Source organism: Ischnura elegans, chromosome 5 (assembly GCF_921293095.1).
Source record: "Ischnura elegans chromosome 5, ioIscEleg1.1, whole genome shotgun sequence".
NCBI lineage: Eukaryota > Metazoa > Arthropoda > Insecta > Odonata > Coenagrionidae > Ischnura > Ischnura elegans.
In genome coordinates, this window is record NC_060250.1 from 49,454,205 (window position 1) to 49,468,702 (window position 14,498).

General features: G+C 39.2%; 1 protein-coding gene across 1 annotated transcript in view; it reads left to right on the plus strand.

The window, feature by feature from the left end:
* LOC124158853 (5-hydroxytryptamine receptor-like) overlaps positions 1–14,498 on the plus strand; it is a 700,732-nt gene that overhangs the window by 649,561 nt on the left and 36,673 nt on the right. The window contains exon 5 of the mRNA XM_046534230.1: positions 13,101–13,234. Within this exon, the coding sequence (XP_046390186.1) occupies positions 13,101–13,234 (134 nt within the window). The remainder of the gene's footprint in view (positions 1–13,100; positions 13,235–14,498) is intronic.

Here is a 14,498-nt window from a genome sequence, read left to right on the forward strand (position 1 = left end):
ACGTAAAACAGAATAACTAGATGAATTTTGAGTGATTAGGTAATTGGAAAATTGATCTGTTATCAGCTTAAACGAACCATCGGATTTTTTATCTTTGATGAAGACGATAATGTAAATTTTAATTATTGAACAGCCTCAAATGTTGTGGCTACATCACTGCGATCATGAGTCATGGGTTAACTAACTACAATTAACAAAATTTCCATTATATCCCTTCGCCGTAGGTTTCAAGCATTATATTCTATGTTACTCATTTAGATTAAGATAAAACATACAATTTACCAAAGTAATCTTCTTGAATCCATCTCATGGTATTATTTATTCGGAATGCAGGATCATAACTCTAAGTTAAAAGTGTTGATATTCGCAGCGGAGTACCTATAAGTTTACTGTAAATGGTAAAAGCTTACATTTTTCCTAAAAATTGCATTTGGGTGCACACATTCAGTGACTATTCTGGAATATTTATTATCATGGATTTCACATAATAAAAACGATATACGTGACGGAAAATGCAGATAAACGTTCAAAATAATTAGTGTACTGATAAATATGAGCTGAAAATAAGTAAATATGACCTAACATGGAGGACGCCTGGTCTCTTAGGATAGATGATAAAGAATTAATGTCTACTACTTCATAATGTGAGAACGAGTCCACGAGGATTCATAAACATGTATCGTTGAACGGCACAGCTCAGATGCACCGCACCGGGAAGAGTTAAGCGAAAAAAACAAAGAGGGTGAGGCAAAAGTTGAGAAGAGAAGGTCGAACGTACCATTACATTTTTCCTTCTGATATCAGACACTCGAACTTGCATTGTGCTATACCCACATGTTCATCGTCGCGATACAAAGAGCAGGACGAATATCCAAATTATATTAAAATCCGTGAGGAAATCAATCGCATCCAATGGTAAATTCGCATTTTATTGATCAATTGAATGGTATATGAATTTTCATATCTCATTTACTAAATTATAATATATTTATTGCAGTATCTGTATCATATATATTATTAAAAACGCTTGATTGATGGATTATTGATGTGCTGGATTGACTCCAAAAAAGGGTCATCAGGACGAGGAAAGACATCCCCGCTACCTGGCAACTCCATCACGACAACGCGCCATGCCACAACGCAGTACAGGTCCGCGAGTTTCTATCCGAACACCAGGTTCAAACGCTGCCCTACCCCAGTATAGTCCTGAAGTCGCCCCAGCTGACTTATTTCTGCTCACTCGTGTTAAGGAAGACCTGAATTTAACCCATTTGTCGCCCATGGAATAGATCCAATCAGTCGTAACGAAAACCTTGTTAGAGGCCTTCCTGGGCGCGTACCGGTTATGGCAGAGTTGCTGAAAAAAATGTGCAGAGACCAAAGGGCAGCACTTCGAAGAATTTTCAAAAAGTTTGTGCAAAATGTTGAAAACGTTACTTTTAAAGAAATTATTACGTTACTTTCGGAACACGTCCTGTATTATTATATTTAATTCGTACCAACCTTCGGGTTTAATCTCTAAGTGAAGAGGGAACACGAAAAATGACCGATTGAGCAGAAGTGATGCAGCCTCTTTAACCTAGGCCGTCGAGTCCGCCGAACAAGTGAAGGGCGGAGGGCGCTGAATTTAGATGAGGATGCCGTGGCGGAAGAGGATCGGGGCACACGCCCTTCATTGTGCTGCCTGGTCGATCGGAGAGGGGTGGTAGGGGGAGGAGAAGGAGAAAAGGGGGGAGGGTACCAGGAGAAAATAACCCTCCTACTCTCCACCTCCCCCGAAATTTCCTTCTTTCCATTTCTTCCATTCGGTGCACATCTCAGTGAGCCTAACCCGCCCCATATACCTTCCTCAACACCTTGAGCGGGTAAACTAATGAATTTTAATTGGATCCCTTCGCTTCACGCTATTCCGATCCCGCGAGGGGTTCGAGAGATGTTGACGTAACAGGATAAACGAGCCAATAAAATCGCGAGGGCGAGAAAAGCATTCGTTCGGTGGCGAATTGGGGGGGCCCCTCGATGGGATTCGATTCTAGGAAGGGGATATTTTGGTCTCAGGCATCGGATTTGGCAATGAGGAATGGGTTCAATGTCACCAGACTAGTTCACTTTTGATGGAACCTAGGGGATATGTTCCCTGGGTGCTATCTCTTTCTCATTTTGAATATCGGGTTAACGTTTTCAATTATCCTGCTATTTCGTGAGCAATACTCTGTAAATGTGATTTAATAGAAAAAGAAAACTCCTCCACCAATCCTAAATCGCGCGATAGCATCGGTACATTTTATACTTGGGCCGAAAAATTTCGCTGTCGCATATATCCCCTGAAAATCAGCTCTGTGTTTCCATGACCAGATCCGTGTCCTGAAACATATGCTCTACTTCAGCGCGCTTAATTTAACGCTACGGATGTTAACTACGACAAAGTTGACGTCATATTGTGTAGGACGAAAGTCGGTTGGTTATTTTCCGAGTTTACATGTATGTATTAGGTGGACGATTTTTGCTGGAAGTACTTATTAAATTCTACATATTTTCTTTCCCTGGATCAAGCGTTTTGGGAATATTTTCGCTATTTTCCGGCATTGCCGCTCATAATTTTACATCTATGTGTAGATTTTTACAAACCGGATTCCCTCGAAGTATAGATTTAGTTAATTCTTTAAAAATCCTACTAGATAATTTACCTTCTAATCTTAAAAAAATAGCTACAGGTGTCAAAAATCCTAAAATTAACACTTTCTCATACCTCATTGGAGTAATACACCACAGAAGAAATGATAGGAGCCCGGCACGAGCCAAGCACCGACCGAAAATCCACAATTCTGCCCAATGCTCGAACAGAATTCCCACGACCTCTTCTTCATCAAAGTAATCCCGTCCCAAACTCGAGGACCGCCGTCAGTCTGAGGAACAATGCTGCAGATCTCAGATCGAGAATAAAGCCTTTCGAAACGCGTTCAACCTCCGAGTTTATATCCAAATCTCCAACCCATAATCCCATCTCCTCTTGCGGTAGGAATGATCATTAGTGCCGGCATGGGCAACCAACAGCAGTCTAGAGCAGCCCATCCCTTCACTACTATTTTTACCGTCGCCGCATAGTTGGGTACGAATCCCGCCGGTATACATCAGGAGGTGAACAGTGTTGGAGAGTGTACTTAATATACTCAGAAATTTCCAAGATGTTGGCATCTTTATTCTACAAAATCCACTTTTGACCACAGAATGACTGACTGATTCATAGAAATTTTTGGGGTGAACGAGACGAGATACAACAAAAGTCATGGAATCGACCCCCTCTAAAATCGTCTGAAATCCTAGGAAAAAAGACCGAAACACTAGATTTTCTATCTATTACAGTGTAGCCAATTGCCTCTACTTTTTGGGGACATTTGGGGGTCAAACCATAGATGGTAATGCGAAATTTTAACAACTCGTAGAAGGTTGTTATACCACACCTTGTAACAGTCAGAAAACCTTGAAGCTATGAACTGCTGGCCGTTCCATGGATTCAATTTGAGTAGGTGAATTATCACCGAAAAAAACGATCCTTCATGAGTAAACGGCAGGCGAAAATCGTAGGATCTAGCAGAATGGCCGGAAAATGGTGCATGTCTTTTCCGGAGAGAGCCCTCCCAGCGAACGAAAGCGAATACCTACGTAGAGGAAATAAATTTCACTTTGTACGTTTCACACAGACCGACGCCGACCAATTTTCCTATAATGTTACATCATAATCAAGGTATCATCATACAACAGTTTGTATCATTATGTAACAACATTAAATCCATGATCGGTGTTAACACGTTGCGTATGAATGGCGAGAATTCTCGTGATTTTTTATAGAGCGCTCCGGACGGATGACGATTCTCATCATTTAGGCGCGTCAACTTAAACATTGCTCAAGCCTATTACGACATTTGGTATTAAGTTTTTAGTTGTTGTTCGTTACTTATTATGAATGGAGGTAAAGTTACGTTTGATTACATAAAGTTACATTGTAGACATTTGCTTATTGACCATCTTTAAACCTATGGCTGTTCATCCGAATAGGCACAAATTTTAAATCTCAACATCTCTACCCAGGTACGTCGTTCCTCTACGTTTCAAAAACTCCGGTGCGTAACGTGTCAATAAATATTCAGCGTGGAACGTACAAAAAGAATTTGATTTGTATGATTTTAGATTTTCCCGGCGAATACAATGAATGAACTTCACTCGGTTTTTCGCCCGTGACAGAAAAATTAAGGCAGCCGACGTTTCGGTGCAGTTTCGATTTAGCTGCCTTAATGTTTCCAGCCCGCGCGCAGACCTGACAGTAGTCCATTCATTGAATTTCATTAACCTACGACGTGATTCCACATAGTTAAGCCAAATAAGTTACACAGTAAGGGAAAAAGTATTAAATTAGCAATGCCACATATAAATATATCGCACTGTCCACTTAATTTTAATTCACAGCTCCAGTACACATGTTTCAATTGGTTCGTAATCATCACCTTTGTTACATCTTTCTTTATCATTTGACTAGCACAGCACCCAGCGCTGTTCGGGAGGTATAGTACCCAGAGAAGTGGGAAACTTGAAACTTGGAATTCGTGCTCACATAGCAGGATTAATATGTTTTGTTGTATGATGGTGTCAAGAGGTGTGCCTACATGGCAGGATGTCCGACCGCAGAAGTTTTACGTCGTGCCGTAACAAACTATAATGAGAAAACGACGCAAAGTACGCGTCGGACGAAACCGAAAGTAGAAATACAGAGTCTGATAGATGCTCCTATGTACTGGTCCAACTAACCTACTAACTTTGGTCGTAATCTGTGCAGCCGTATGGAGACGTTCATTGGACGGACAAACAGACATCCTCTTTTATACATGTAGATATGCTGGATGAAATCTTCTCGGGTTTCCAACCGGGTCAGGGTCTGCATGGTGTAGTCCGACATTTCGTTGAGAGACTTTCCCAGCATCTTCAGGGCGATCATCAGCCCTGAGGACGTTGGGAAAGTCTCCCAACGAATTGTTGGACTACACCATGCAGACCCCGACCCGGTCGGAAACCCGAGGAGCTTTCATCGATGCCATTCACCAGTAAAAGCTCAGATTCTTCATATAGATATGCTGTTCCACGATATTTCACCGGAAAAAAGTTGACTTTATAAGTAATACCGCACCCCAAAAAAAAGAAAAAATATGACCGGTGGATAAGGATGGATGTGTCTTTTTAAGGAGAGGAAGTCCGCCTCTCCCCCCACCGACGTATTTCATTTCACTCGCACGCACACAGGCAATGCCTCTCTCTCTCTCTCTCTCTCTCTCTCTCTCTCTCTCTCTCTCTCTCTCTCTCTCTCTATCTACTTCCTCATCTCCCGCACACATATTTTTTCGCCGGCATGTTTCCCACCCGGCCCTCCTCCTTCCTATCCTTCCATCCACCCATACTTTTGCCCTCTTATCTCGCAATATCTTCCTTCCCTCCATTTTATCTTCCCACGCGTCCACACCCCCTCGACAGAGAAAAAAGGGACCAGGAGTGCTTATTCAAAATGTCTGGCTGGAAAGTGTTGCTCCGAGAGTGAGGCTACGTGCTTGTATGCAGTGGCAATGGATAGATGGCAGGGGTTGTCTAACAGTAATGGGTATCTGTCCTCTTTCTTCTCATCTTCCTCCTCTCAAGGTCGCTACAGCATAGACTGCCATCAAACTCTCACCTTCAGCTTCTCCCTTCAATTCATTGTACGGGGTGTTCACCATTTCCATCGCCAATACTTTCACGTACAAAGTCCTTGGTTGCCCTCTTGTCTCTTTCCTAGTACATTTACTTCCATAATATTTTTGTCAGGCCATCGTCCCCAACTACGTGTACGATGAGATCTGCATTTCCTACCTCTCCTTCTGCATGGATTTCATTATGTACTTGTTGTTCAGCCATTTGACCACTCAACTCTAAAAACCGTTCTCAAAAATCTCATTACTTCAGCTTCAAGTTCGGACACTTCACTCTTCCACAGTGTCCCAGTCTCATATTCACGCATCCTTAGTAAATTTCATCACTCATTTATTACCTCAACCGGTTTCAACGTTTGCAAGTTTATTGGTAGGGGTTGTCTCACAGTTATGGGTACCTGTTATATTTCTTCTCTCCTTCTTCATCCAAACGATGCCCATGTCACCACAGCCTAGACAAGATCCAGAGACAGCTCTGGTAAATGACGTGTTAACGTTGAAATCGGTCGAGGTAATAGGTGTTGAAAATTATTATGGCTGCTTCGATCTTATTACATTGAACTTCCACAATGGAAACTCGTCAATAATCGTTTTGATTTTAGTTCATACGTTAGAACACTTTATCCAAAGCATTCCTCAAATTTCTTCCTAGTCTCAAAAATATCTTTAACCGTGCTCTTATTTACCAGTACATTTCTTTAAATTGTAAGACATTCTTTTTGACATCAGAGGAACATTTGTTCTTATTATCTAATAAGCAACTCAACCCAGAGCAGTATCAGGACCCAGACAATTCTTTCAATATAACTCCGCCGATACATATATTCGTTACCACTACGCCTCTTATCCTTACTGCCGCCATCGTTCTTGTTTTCTTGGTGTTGTAAGTTTCAGTTTAAATAATTTACAATTTGGAATTTTCGCATTACACTTAGTTCCTTCTCTGAATCAGCCACTAGAGAATCAAATGCAATAAATTTATTGTCGACATATATTTATTGTGTTTTATTGCTTATCACTTCATTCATTAAAATCACCACAAGAGGCTCGGTTCACAATATTTTCCTTGTTTATAACAGTTTAAAAATTTAAAAGATCCGTAATGTTGTTTTTTATCCGTAGCCGACTGTTTAAGCTTAAGGTGAAATAAATATTATTCTTGACTATAACAGTGCTTGAAAATTAACGAGACCCATAATTTTCCGTTATTTTTTCCCACTGCCTATTGCTCGAGCTCAAGGTGAAATATTTCTTAGAAAATTAAATACATCCATCAATTTTCTACGTTTTGAGTATACTAGGGTATACACGCACAAGGGATAAACCGAGCCGGGTCTTTTGAAAACGACCTTTCCTCTCAGCTGAATTTCGCTGAATCTTCGTCCCGGAGACAGCTTCGTCAGCTCTTTTCCTTCTTCGGGCGACGCTAGAATGTTTTGCCGTTGATTAAATTTCCCTCCACTTTCCCCGTCCGCAATCCCTCGCTGCTGCACCCTCTCTCTCTAAACATCAAGCTCTTTGCCTTCTCCACCCCCTCCTTCATCTATCACCGGGCTTGGAAATCACTCGATTAATTCCGTTTTAGCTTTAATGTCCTCACTCATTCACGCGGACACACGCACTCATATAAAAAATGGGAATGAGTGCATGGTAATGAGTTGAAAGGAGAGCAGAAAGAGAGAGAGAAAAAAAGGAAAAGAGGAATAAAAATGAATCGTGCCTCGTGACGTCATCGACTTGTCTGGGAAATGGTCAACGTCGGTGATTTTTTCGTTCCTAATAGCTCGAGAAGCAGGCGAAAGATTGAAAACGGAAGAAATACGGGTGTCTTTATTTTTCGAACTCTACCACAATAGTGAAGCAATTCCACAGAGAATAATCATTCTCCTTGACCGAGATTCTAACCCGAATACCTGAATTCCAGTGGAGTGCTTTAGGGAGTTAAGCTACCGAGGTATCATACCACTCTGTAGAAATGTGTGGACTATACCGGACATTGGGATAATAATAGCGGAATTTAATAATGTCCGAGAATCTCATAAAAATACCGGAATGATTTTTTTCTCTGTGAAAGTTTCGTACAATTTGTGCATGCGGCTGACTTGTTAAGTTATTACCGTAGCTACTTCCGATATATTTTTTAATCTATCACAATACATTACTCTCCTAAAAACGATAAAAACGGATAGTAATTATTCAAGGATGATCAATGAGATACCCTGTAGTGGATGTAGTGCAGATATGACGTACTCGCTGGAATAACTTAAGAATTCGGGCAAGGAAAAATCGGTCGCATACCTTTTCTATCGAATCCGTTTAGTTCAAAGTAAATACGGAAAACAACGAAGCATACATGACCAACGGAAAGAAAAATCAATAATTCTTTACGAAATTCTTTTCGAGGTATAGGAGGGATGATACACATCCCGCCGAATTCATTAAAACAGAAGTTCAAAGGAAGAAGGAAAGAAAAGACGGAGCACGCCTTAAAGAAGATGGATCACAACTTTCGGAGGACAGAAAAGTTTTTCAAAACGAATACATCATGGAAGAGAATAACGAAAGCATGCATCTAGTTAGAAACGGTTAGTTTCTTCAGCGACAACCCGTGCCCGGAATCTGGTTTACGAAAACGTCGTAAATGCAACATCACGTAACCACGACAACTCGCAACTTGCCTTTCCGATAACGTTCATTTTGATGTACGACAATCTCTTGATCGGAGACGACGCAAGCTACTATAAAGAGGGTATGAGAAATTTTGAAAGACAAATGTATATTTTTTTGTTCTAAATACGGTCAATGCACCATTGCATTCGTTGCACCTGGATACCAAATTTTACTGTCATTTTGAATTGCAAGGTTAAATGCTCTTAGCTCTTTTTTCGGGTTTTGTCAAGAAAGTCAAATTCCAGGTAACGCCCATTGTTCAATCCATATTTAATCTTAGGTTTAAAACTACACTTATGATATTCTTCATAAATATGGTTAGCTAGTGGAGAGGGGGACTTTTTGGCCTCAACCTCGCCAGAATAGAGGCATCTATTATTATTCCAAAAGTTCCGTCATTGTTTAAAAGCCACCCTCCGAGCTATTCATCCTGGTTTTTAAATTTACCCAAATTTCTATAATGCATCATACACTTCAAGTATCACACTGCACTGACAACTCCCCTTCTTGCTTAAATAAATGAAAATTACTTATATCCAAATACTCATGCAGATAATTTACACGTACTTTTTACTCATTTATGTATCATTACGCACTTTCAAAGAATAACGACTGAAACGATGACCTATTTTGTAAAAGACGGCCTTGAAAATGGCATGGCTATGACAGAAATCCATCCATGTCAATGAAAATGAGTAATCCGTAAAGAAAGCAATTTTCGGAATGGTGAAAAAATGGGATCATTCCCTGATCCCTAGTATTTCAAGTCAATGATAGAGTTCAGTAATTAGAGGGAGCGATATTTGGCGAAAAGAATTCTTCTTCATTCAACCACTCTCTTGTAAGTTTAAAACGAGCACACGCGATAGTTCCCGCCCAGTTATAGTTACTCCCGTCGTTAGAGTTTTGGCTAATTTATTCGTTCAAGGATATATTTTTCGTTGAATTCTAACGAGAAAAACAATTATTAATTGTGAGTAATTTTACAAACATTTAGCTGAGGGAAGGAGTTAGCTCGCAAGAGTGTGAACAACAACCAATTAATTATGTAAACAGTTTACCCTATCATTGTGTCTTTATGATGAGTGTACTTCAATTATTATTGAATAAATAAATAAACAGCGAACAAGGCTAGGACCACGCACAAGAACAAGGAGTAGCGGAGAAGCGGATACCCTCTCGGCAGGATACGTCATCAACTTATATGCGAAAAGGTTGAGGAAATCGATTAATTAGTCGCGAATGGCTCGAGTACTTAGCGACGGATGAAATTGCGTAAAAATACCGATCTCTTAATTTTCCTAACTCTATCAAAAGCACACTTACCTGGCCCTTCGATCTAAAATTACACACAAAAAACGCTAAACATTAAGGAGAGACAGAGATTCGATGCTTGATGGGGGCGAATGGGAAGTGCTTGGACTCAAGCGAGTTGGAGAAGTGCCAGTTCCTTTTGCTAGTCTTAAGTTGGTCGCATATTTCAAAATAAACGGCGGTTTGGGCTCGTTACATTCGGATTCCTCGCCAAGGCAGGCCGACCATTGATCGTCCGGTTTTTTTCACGCTAGGGAAACGATATTAGAGCGATAGAAAGCCACCGCTGCGATCAATCACTTAGTGCGTCCATTAATTTTCTATTAAGAATCATGCCTCAACATTTCTCCTTACTCCGGCCACGGTCCTTCAAGAAACATGCGTTAAGAGGAAGCATCATTCCCGCTCGACAGTTCTTTCTCGTGTCTAATTACTACATTAAAACTTAAACCATCATCGTTAATTCCACTCTGAAGGCAACTTATAATACGCTTTTTATAGACATCTGGAATTACGATCAAAGTGTCGTGACAGCATACACAATATGCATGTATAAGTAAGCCACCATTGTAAGATTTTTTGCTGTCTGCCAAAAATTGTACCTGCTTCTACTTTGAGAAATTTTAATTTTTTAAGGGCATTAACATTGGATTAATCTATTTTTAAGAGAGAGAAAAAAATACCTGTTTGGGTAACAAAAATTTAAAATAAAACTGACATTTATAAAATAAAATAAAAGTAATTTGATGAAAATATTAACATTTTAAAACAATAATAAAAGCAATTACGTATAATCTTATTGTTCAACATGGATAATCACATTCTTTTCAGGTGCTAAATATTCCAGGTTTAAGTATTCAATTTCAAATACACATGACACTACACTGACAAAGCATAGCAATGCACCAAAAATGTCGCTTATCATTGTAAACTGGCTGATTGAGGTGACCCACTGGACTCACAGTTAGGGGAAGTTATGTTAATACAACAACGATTGAAATTTTCAGATTATATACAGTACGCTCTAGCTAACATTTGCTCTTATTTTGAACGTTTTATTTCAGAATCATCTAATATATGATAATATTAAATTTGATAAGCAGGCAAATTTCGACAATATCTACTTAAGCTGAATAATTAAAGGTGACAACCAAATTTTTAGAAGTAATTTATATGTGTCACACCAGAAGAACATGTTAAACACACGCTATCCTCTGGCATCAGCGCCGAAAGGCATAGTTTTTCCCTGGGAAAATAAATGTCCTCATAAAATTAATTAATGGTAGTTGATTTCCGTAGTTGAATGACTACAACGCACACATTTTTGCATATAAACGGCTGGTGTCCTAACTTCCGCCATACGCCTATTAAGGCGAATGGCAGGATTATATGTAATTATATAGCACTATAAGCTCAGGCTAAGTTCTCCCTACGGTTCATTTATCGCTACTTTTCCAAAAATAGGCTTGAAGGATATTAAGAATTATACTAATGGCGTACTATAAAGCCTCAAGTTTTTGTTGGAGTGACAAATTAACTTTTTAATGGCATGTTCTGCCCTGGAATACTAATATGAATGATAATTTTTAAACGTAGTTGGAATTTGACATCCATTTTCAACATTTAAAATAAATGTATAAATTGAGCTTATTTAGCCGTAATATTACACGATCATGATTAATGACAAGAATAATAGCGACAGAGAAAATTAAACGGGTGTATAAAAACACACAAAACATTAAATAAGAGTAAATTTAACTCATAAACAGAGATGACAGAGGCAGTTGAATGGAACAGACAGAAATGATGAAGCATAATCACAGATATTCAATATAGTATGTTCTACATTTTTTTCTGTAGTTTGACCCAGGTATTTCTTGGAAAATGACAAAGTGTACCGTGCATTTTTTTGAGAATGACATACAATTCTCGAGCATAGTGTATGGTGTCGAAACCTTGGTCAGGCTATTAAAAATTTGTGGGGCATACAATATCAGGGATTGTGTTTTATTTCACACATTTCCACTAAATATCGCCATCCACCCTCAATTTAGAGAGATAAGAGTTTAAATAAGGTAATAAAGAACAGCACTACATTGTCAGAGGATTTAGCAGCCAAAATAAATAATTAGGCTATGGGTGCAGAATTAAAGCATGCAAAGTGAAGTCCGTATTCTTATCTATTCGGAGATCGGTCTTGTTTAAAGGAAGTTCGAAGCGTTTTCGAGTTTTCGTGACGGTATCATTATCAGCATTGTAGATTGTACTGGGCAAAAACTGCTCCCGCTGGCTGGTAGAAGCATTATCCATCATCAACGATCTGTACCAGAGAGTTTTTGGTCCATTTATTATTTGAGATCCAAGCTGTTAAATCTCTTCCAAAGAGCGCAAAAAAGTTAATTAGTCGCCGACTGACGTCATGAGCATGCGACAGTATGAGCTGGAGCGAATGTTGTTTATGGTCCCGGAAAAAGAAGACCAGCGAATTCCGCGAGTCGCGTAGGGGCAACGCAGTGAAATATTACAATCGGAAGCAGCGACTTATTAGAACGTGAACATCGTGTCTTTATTGCTGGGATCCTAACTGAGGGAATCGGGCCAAAGTTTTTTTTTTATCCACGGGAAGACACAACATCGAGGGTCGTTTTTCATGGAATTAAAGTAGAACCCGCAGTAAACAAATAGACGGATAGGAAAGGCATTCAGCAAGAAATTTCTTAGAGTTGGGCTCTCAAACTCTATGCAAAATCGAGAAGGATGTCGGAGGGCAAGTGTCAAACACCAAGATTGATTAAGAAGAAGGTTGATTAAGAAGGTAATTCTTGGCTATCTACCTGATTACAAAAAACTGGTGAAACGAACACAAGGTCGGTGTGTAGAAAAAATATCAACAAATATAAATTAACGATTAACAAAGATATGGCTTCACAGCTTCAGGATGATTATAGGAAAAAAAACTCGCCTTCGCTCTTTGGAGGGGGGCTCTGCCACCAAATCATCGTCATGTTCGTGACGCCATCCGAAGACCTGAAAAGACTGTCGCTTCGTATTGAACAATTAACTATTTCATTAAAATTTTTAAAAACTTGCTCACTAACGTCTTATAAACTGTTATAAAGGAGGGTTTGCCCTTTGTTAAACAGACTGTTCATGTTTAATGCAGTCAATTTTTCCTAACGATTACCTGGAGTTATTGACCGATTGAAAAACGGAAAAATGCTGCTCTCCTTAATTTAAACTCCATGTGAGTCGACAATTAGAAAAATTGGCGAATGAGCCCATGATATTTACGTTGAACGAGACATTAATCTCTCCTCCCATTTTGTAAATCAACCGTCCTCAGAAGCCCTGAGTGAACATACATTTTTCCCTCTTTCGTTGCAGGCAATGTGTTTGTGATCGCGGCCATTCTGTTGGAGCGGAACCTGCAGAGCGTGGCCAACTACCTCATCGTGTCGCTGGCCGTCGCTGACCTCATGGTCGCCTGCCTTGTCATGCCCCTGGGAGCAGTAGCCGAAGTGAGTTAACCCTTCTGCTTCTCAGCTGCTATCGTCACGTAGAATAAACTCCCATGGCCAATTTATCATTACCTACATCTATTCATAGAACATCAATCCAGGATAGGTATACTTCAGCCCTCCATTTCTCTCGCTCCAGTACTTACACTTATACACCAGTACTTATACCTCCCTCACGCTCGTCTTTCCTGTGACGTTTGAAATTTAAAAACTGTTATTTACGGTTTGTCAGGCAGTTGTTGAAAAAAAGAAGAATATCGATGGCTAAGTTCTAACAACACTTATCTCAAAATTTGGCCGGTCTCAGTTAATGCTGCTAATACTGATAATAAAAAATAAAATTCAAGCAAAAAACAACTATTTGTTTGCAAATGTGTGCTTCTTTTTCAGTTTTATGTGTTTTTGGTTTTTGATTTTATTTAAAATTATATACAATGAAAAAATTAATTTTTTTTTTTTTTTGTCTCCTGAAAATTTTGTATTTTTGATATACGTGTTATTAGTACTTAGACATCGATATGGGGATTTTTGAGAAGAAAAGCAAAGGAGAAAGTTGCTCGAGGAGTGATATGATAAAAAACAATAATTTGAAGAGGATAAAGAGGATTTTTGAATAAATAAAAGCGAACAAACTATGTAAGGATTTTTGAAAAAAAAAAACAATTGTCTGACGTTACAACCTTATGTGCTTCTTCATCTGTAGTAAGTACATGTTTGTTTTTCCTCTGCGCTTCTTCTATTTACTTCCCCGTCTATTTCGATGAAAGATGGGACTTTCTAGTCCCAATCTCGCCCAATAAAGACGTATTATTATTATTATTTTTCCTTCCGATATGTTTACCACGTAACTTCTGAGTCATATGATGTGGACAATCCACCATGTTCTGCTTACGGTACGGTGATCCATTGAGTCTTTTCTACTCCCATTTTTCTATGTGCGCCCTCTTTCCTCACTTTATCCGTCCATTTTATCTTCAGAATCCTCCTCCGACACCAGGTCTGGGATGCCTCTTTTCTTTTCTGACCAATTTTTTCAATTGTCTAAGCTAGCTTATGAACCATAAAGAGTCACTTTCCACAGGAATGTTTTCATGTTTTGATCCTCCATAAATACCCAATATACATTATGTACATTAGTTTACAAATATTGTGAATTAAATCTAGATTAAATACCCTATTTCACATTAACATTACCCTACATTGACAACACACATAAATGTCACAAAAATGTCGCTAGTCGACGTAAACGGGTTGGTTTAGGTAA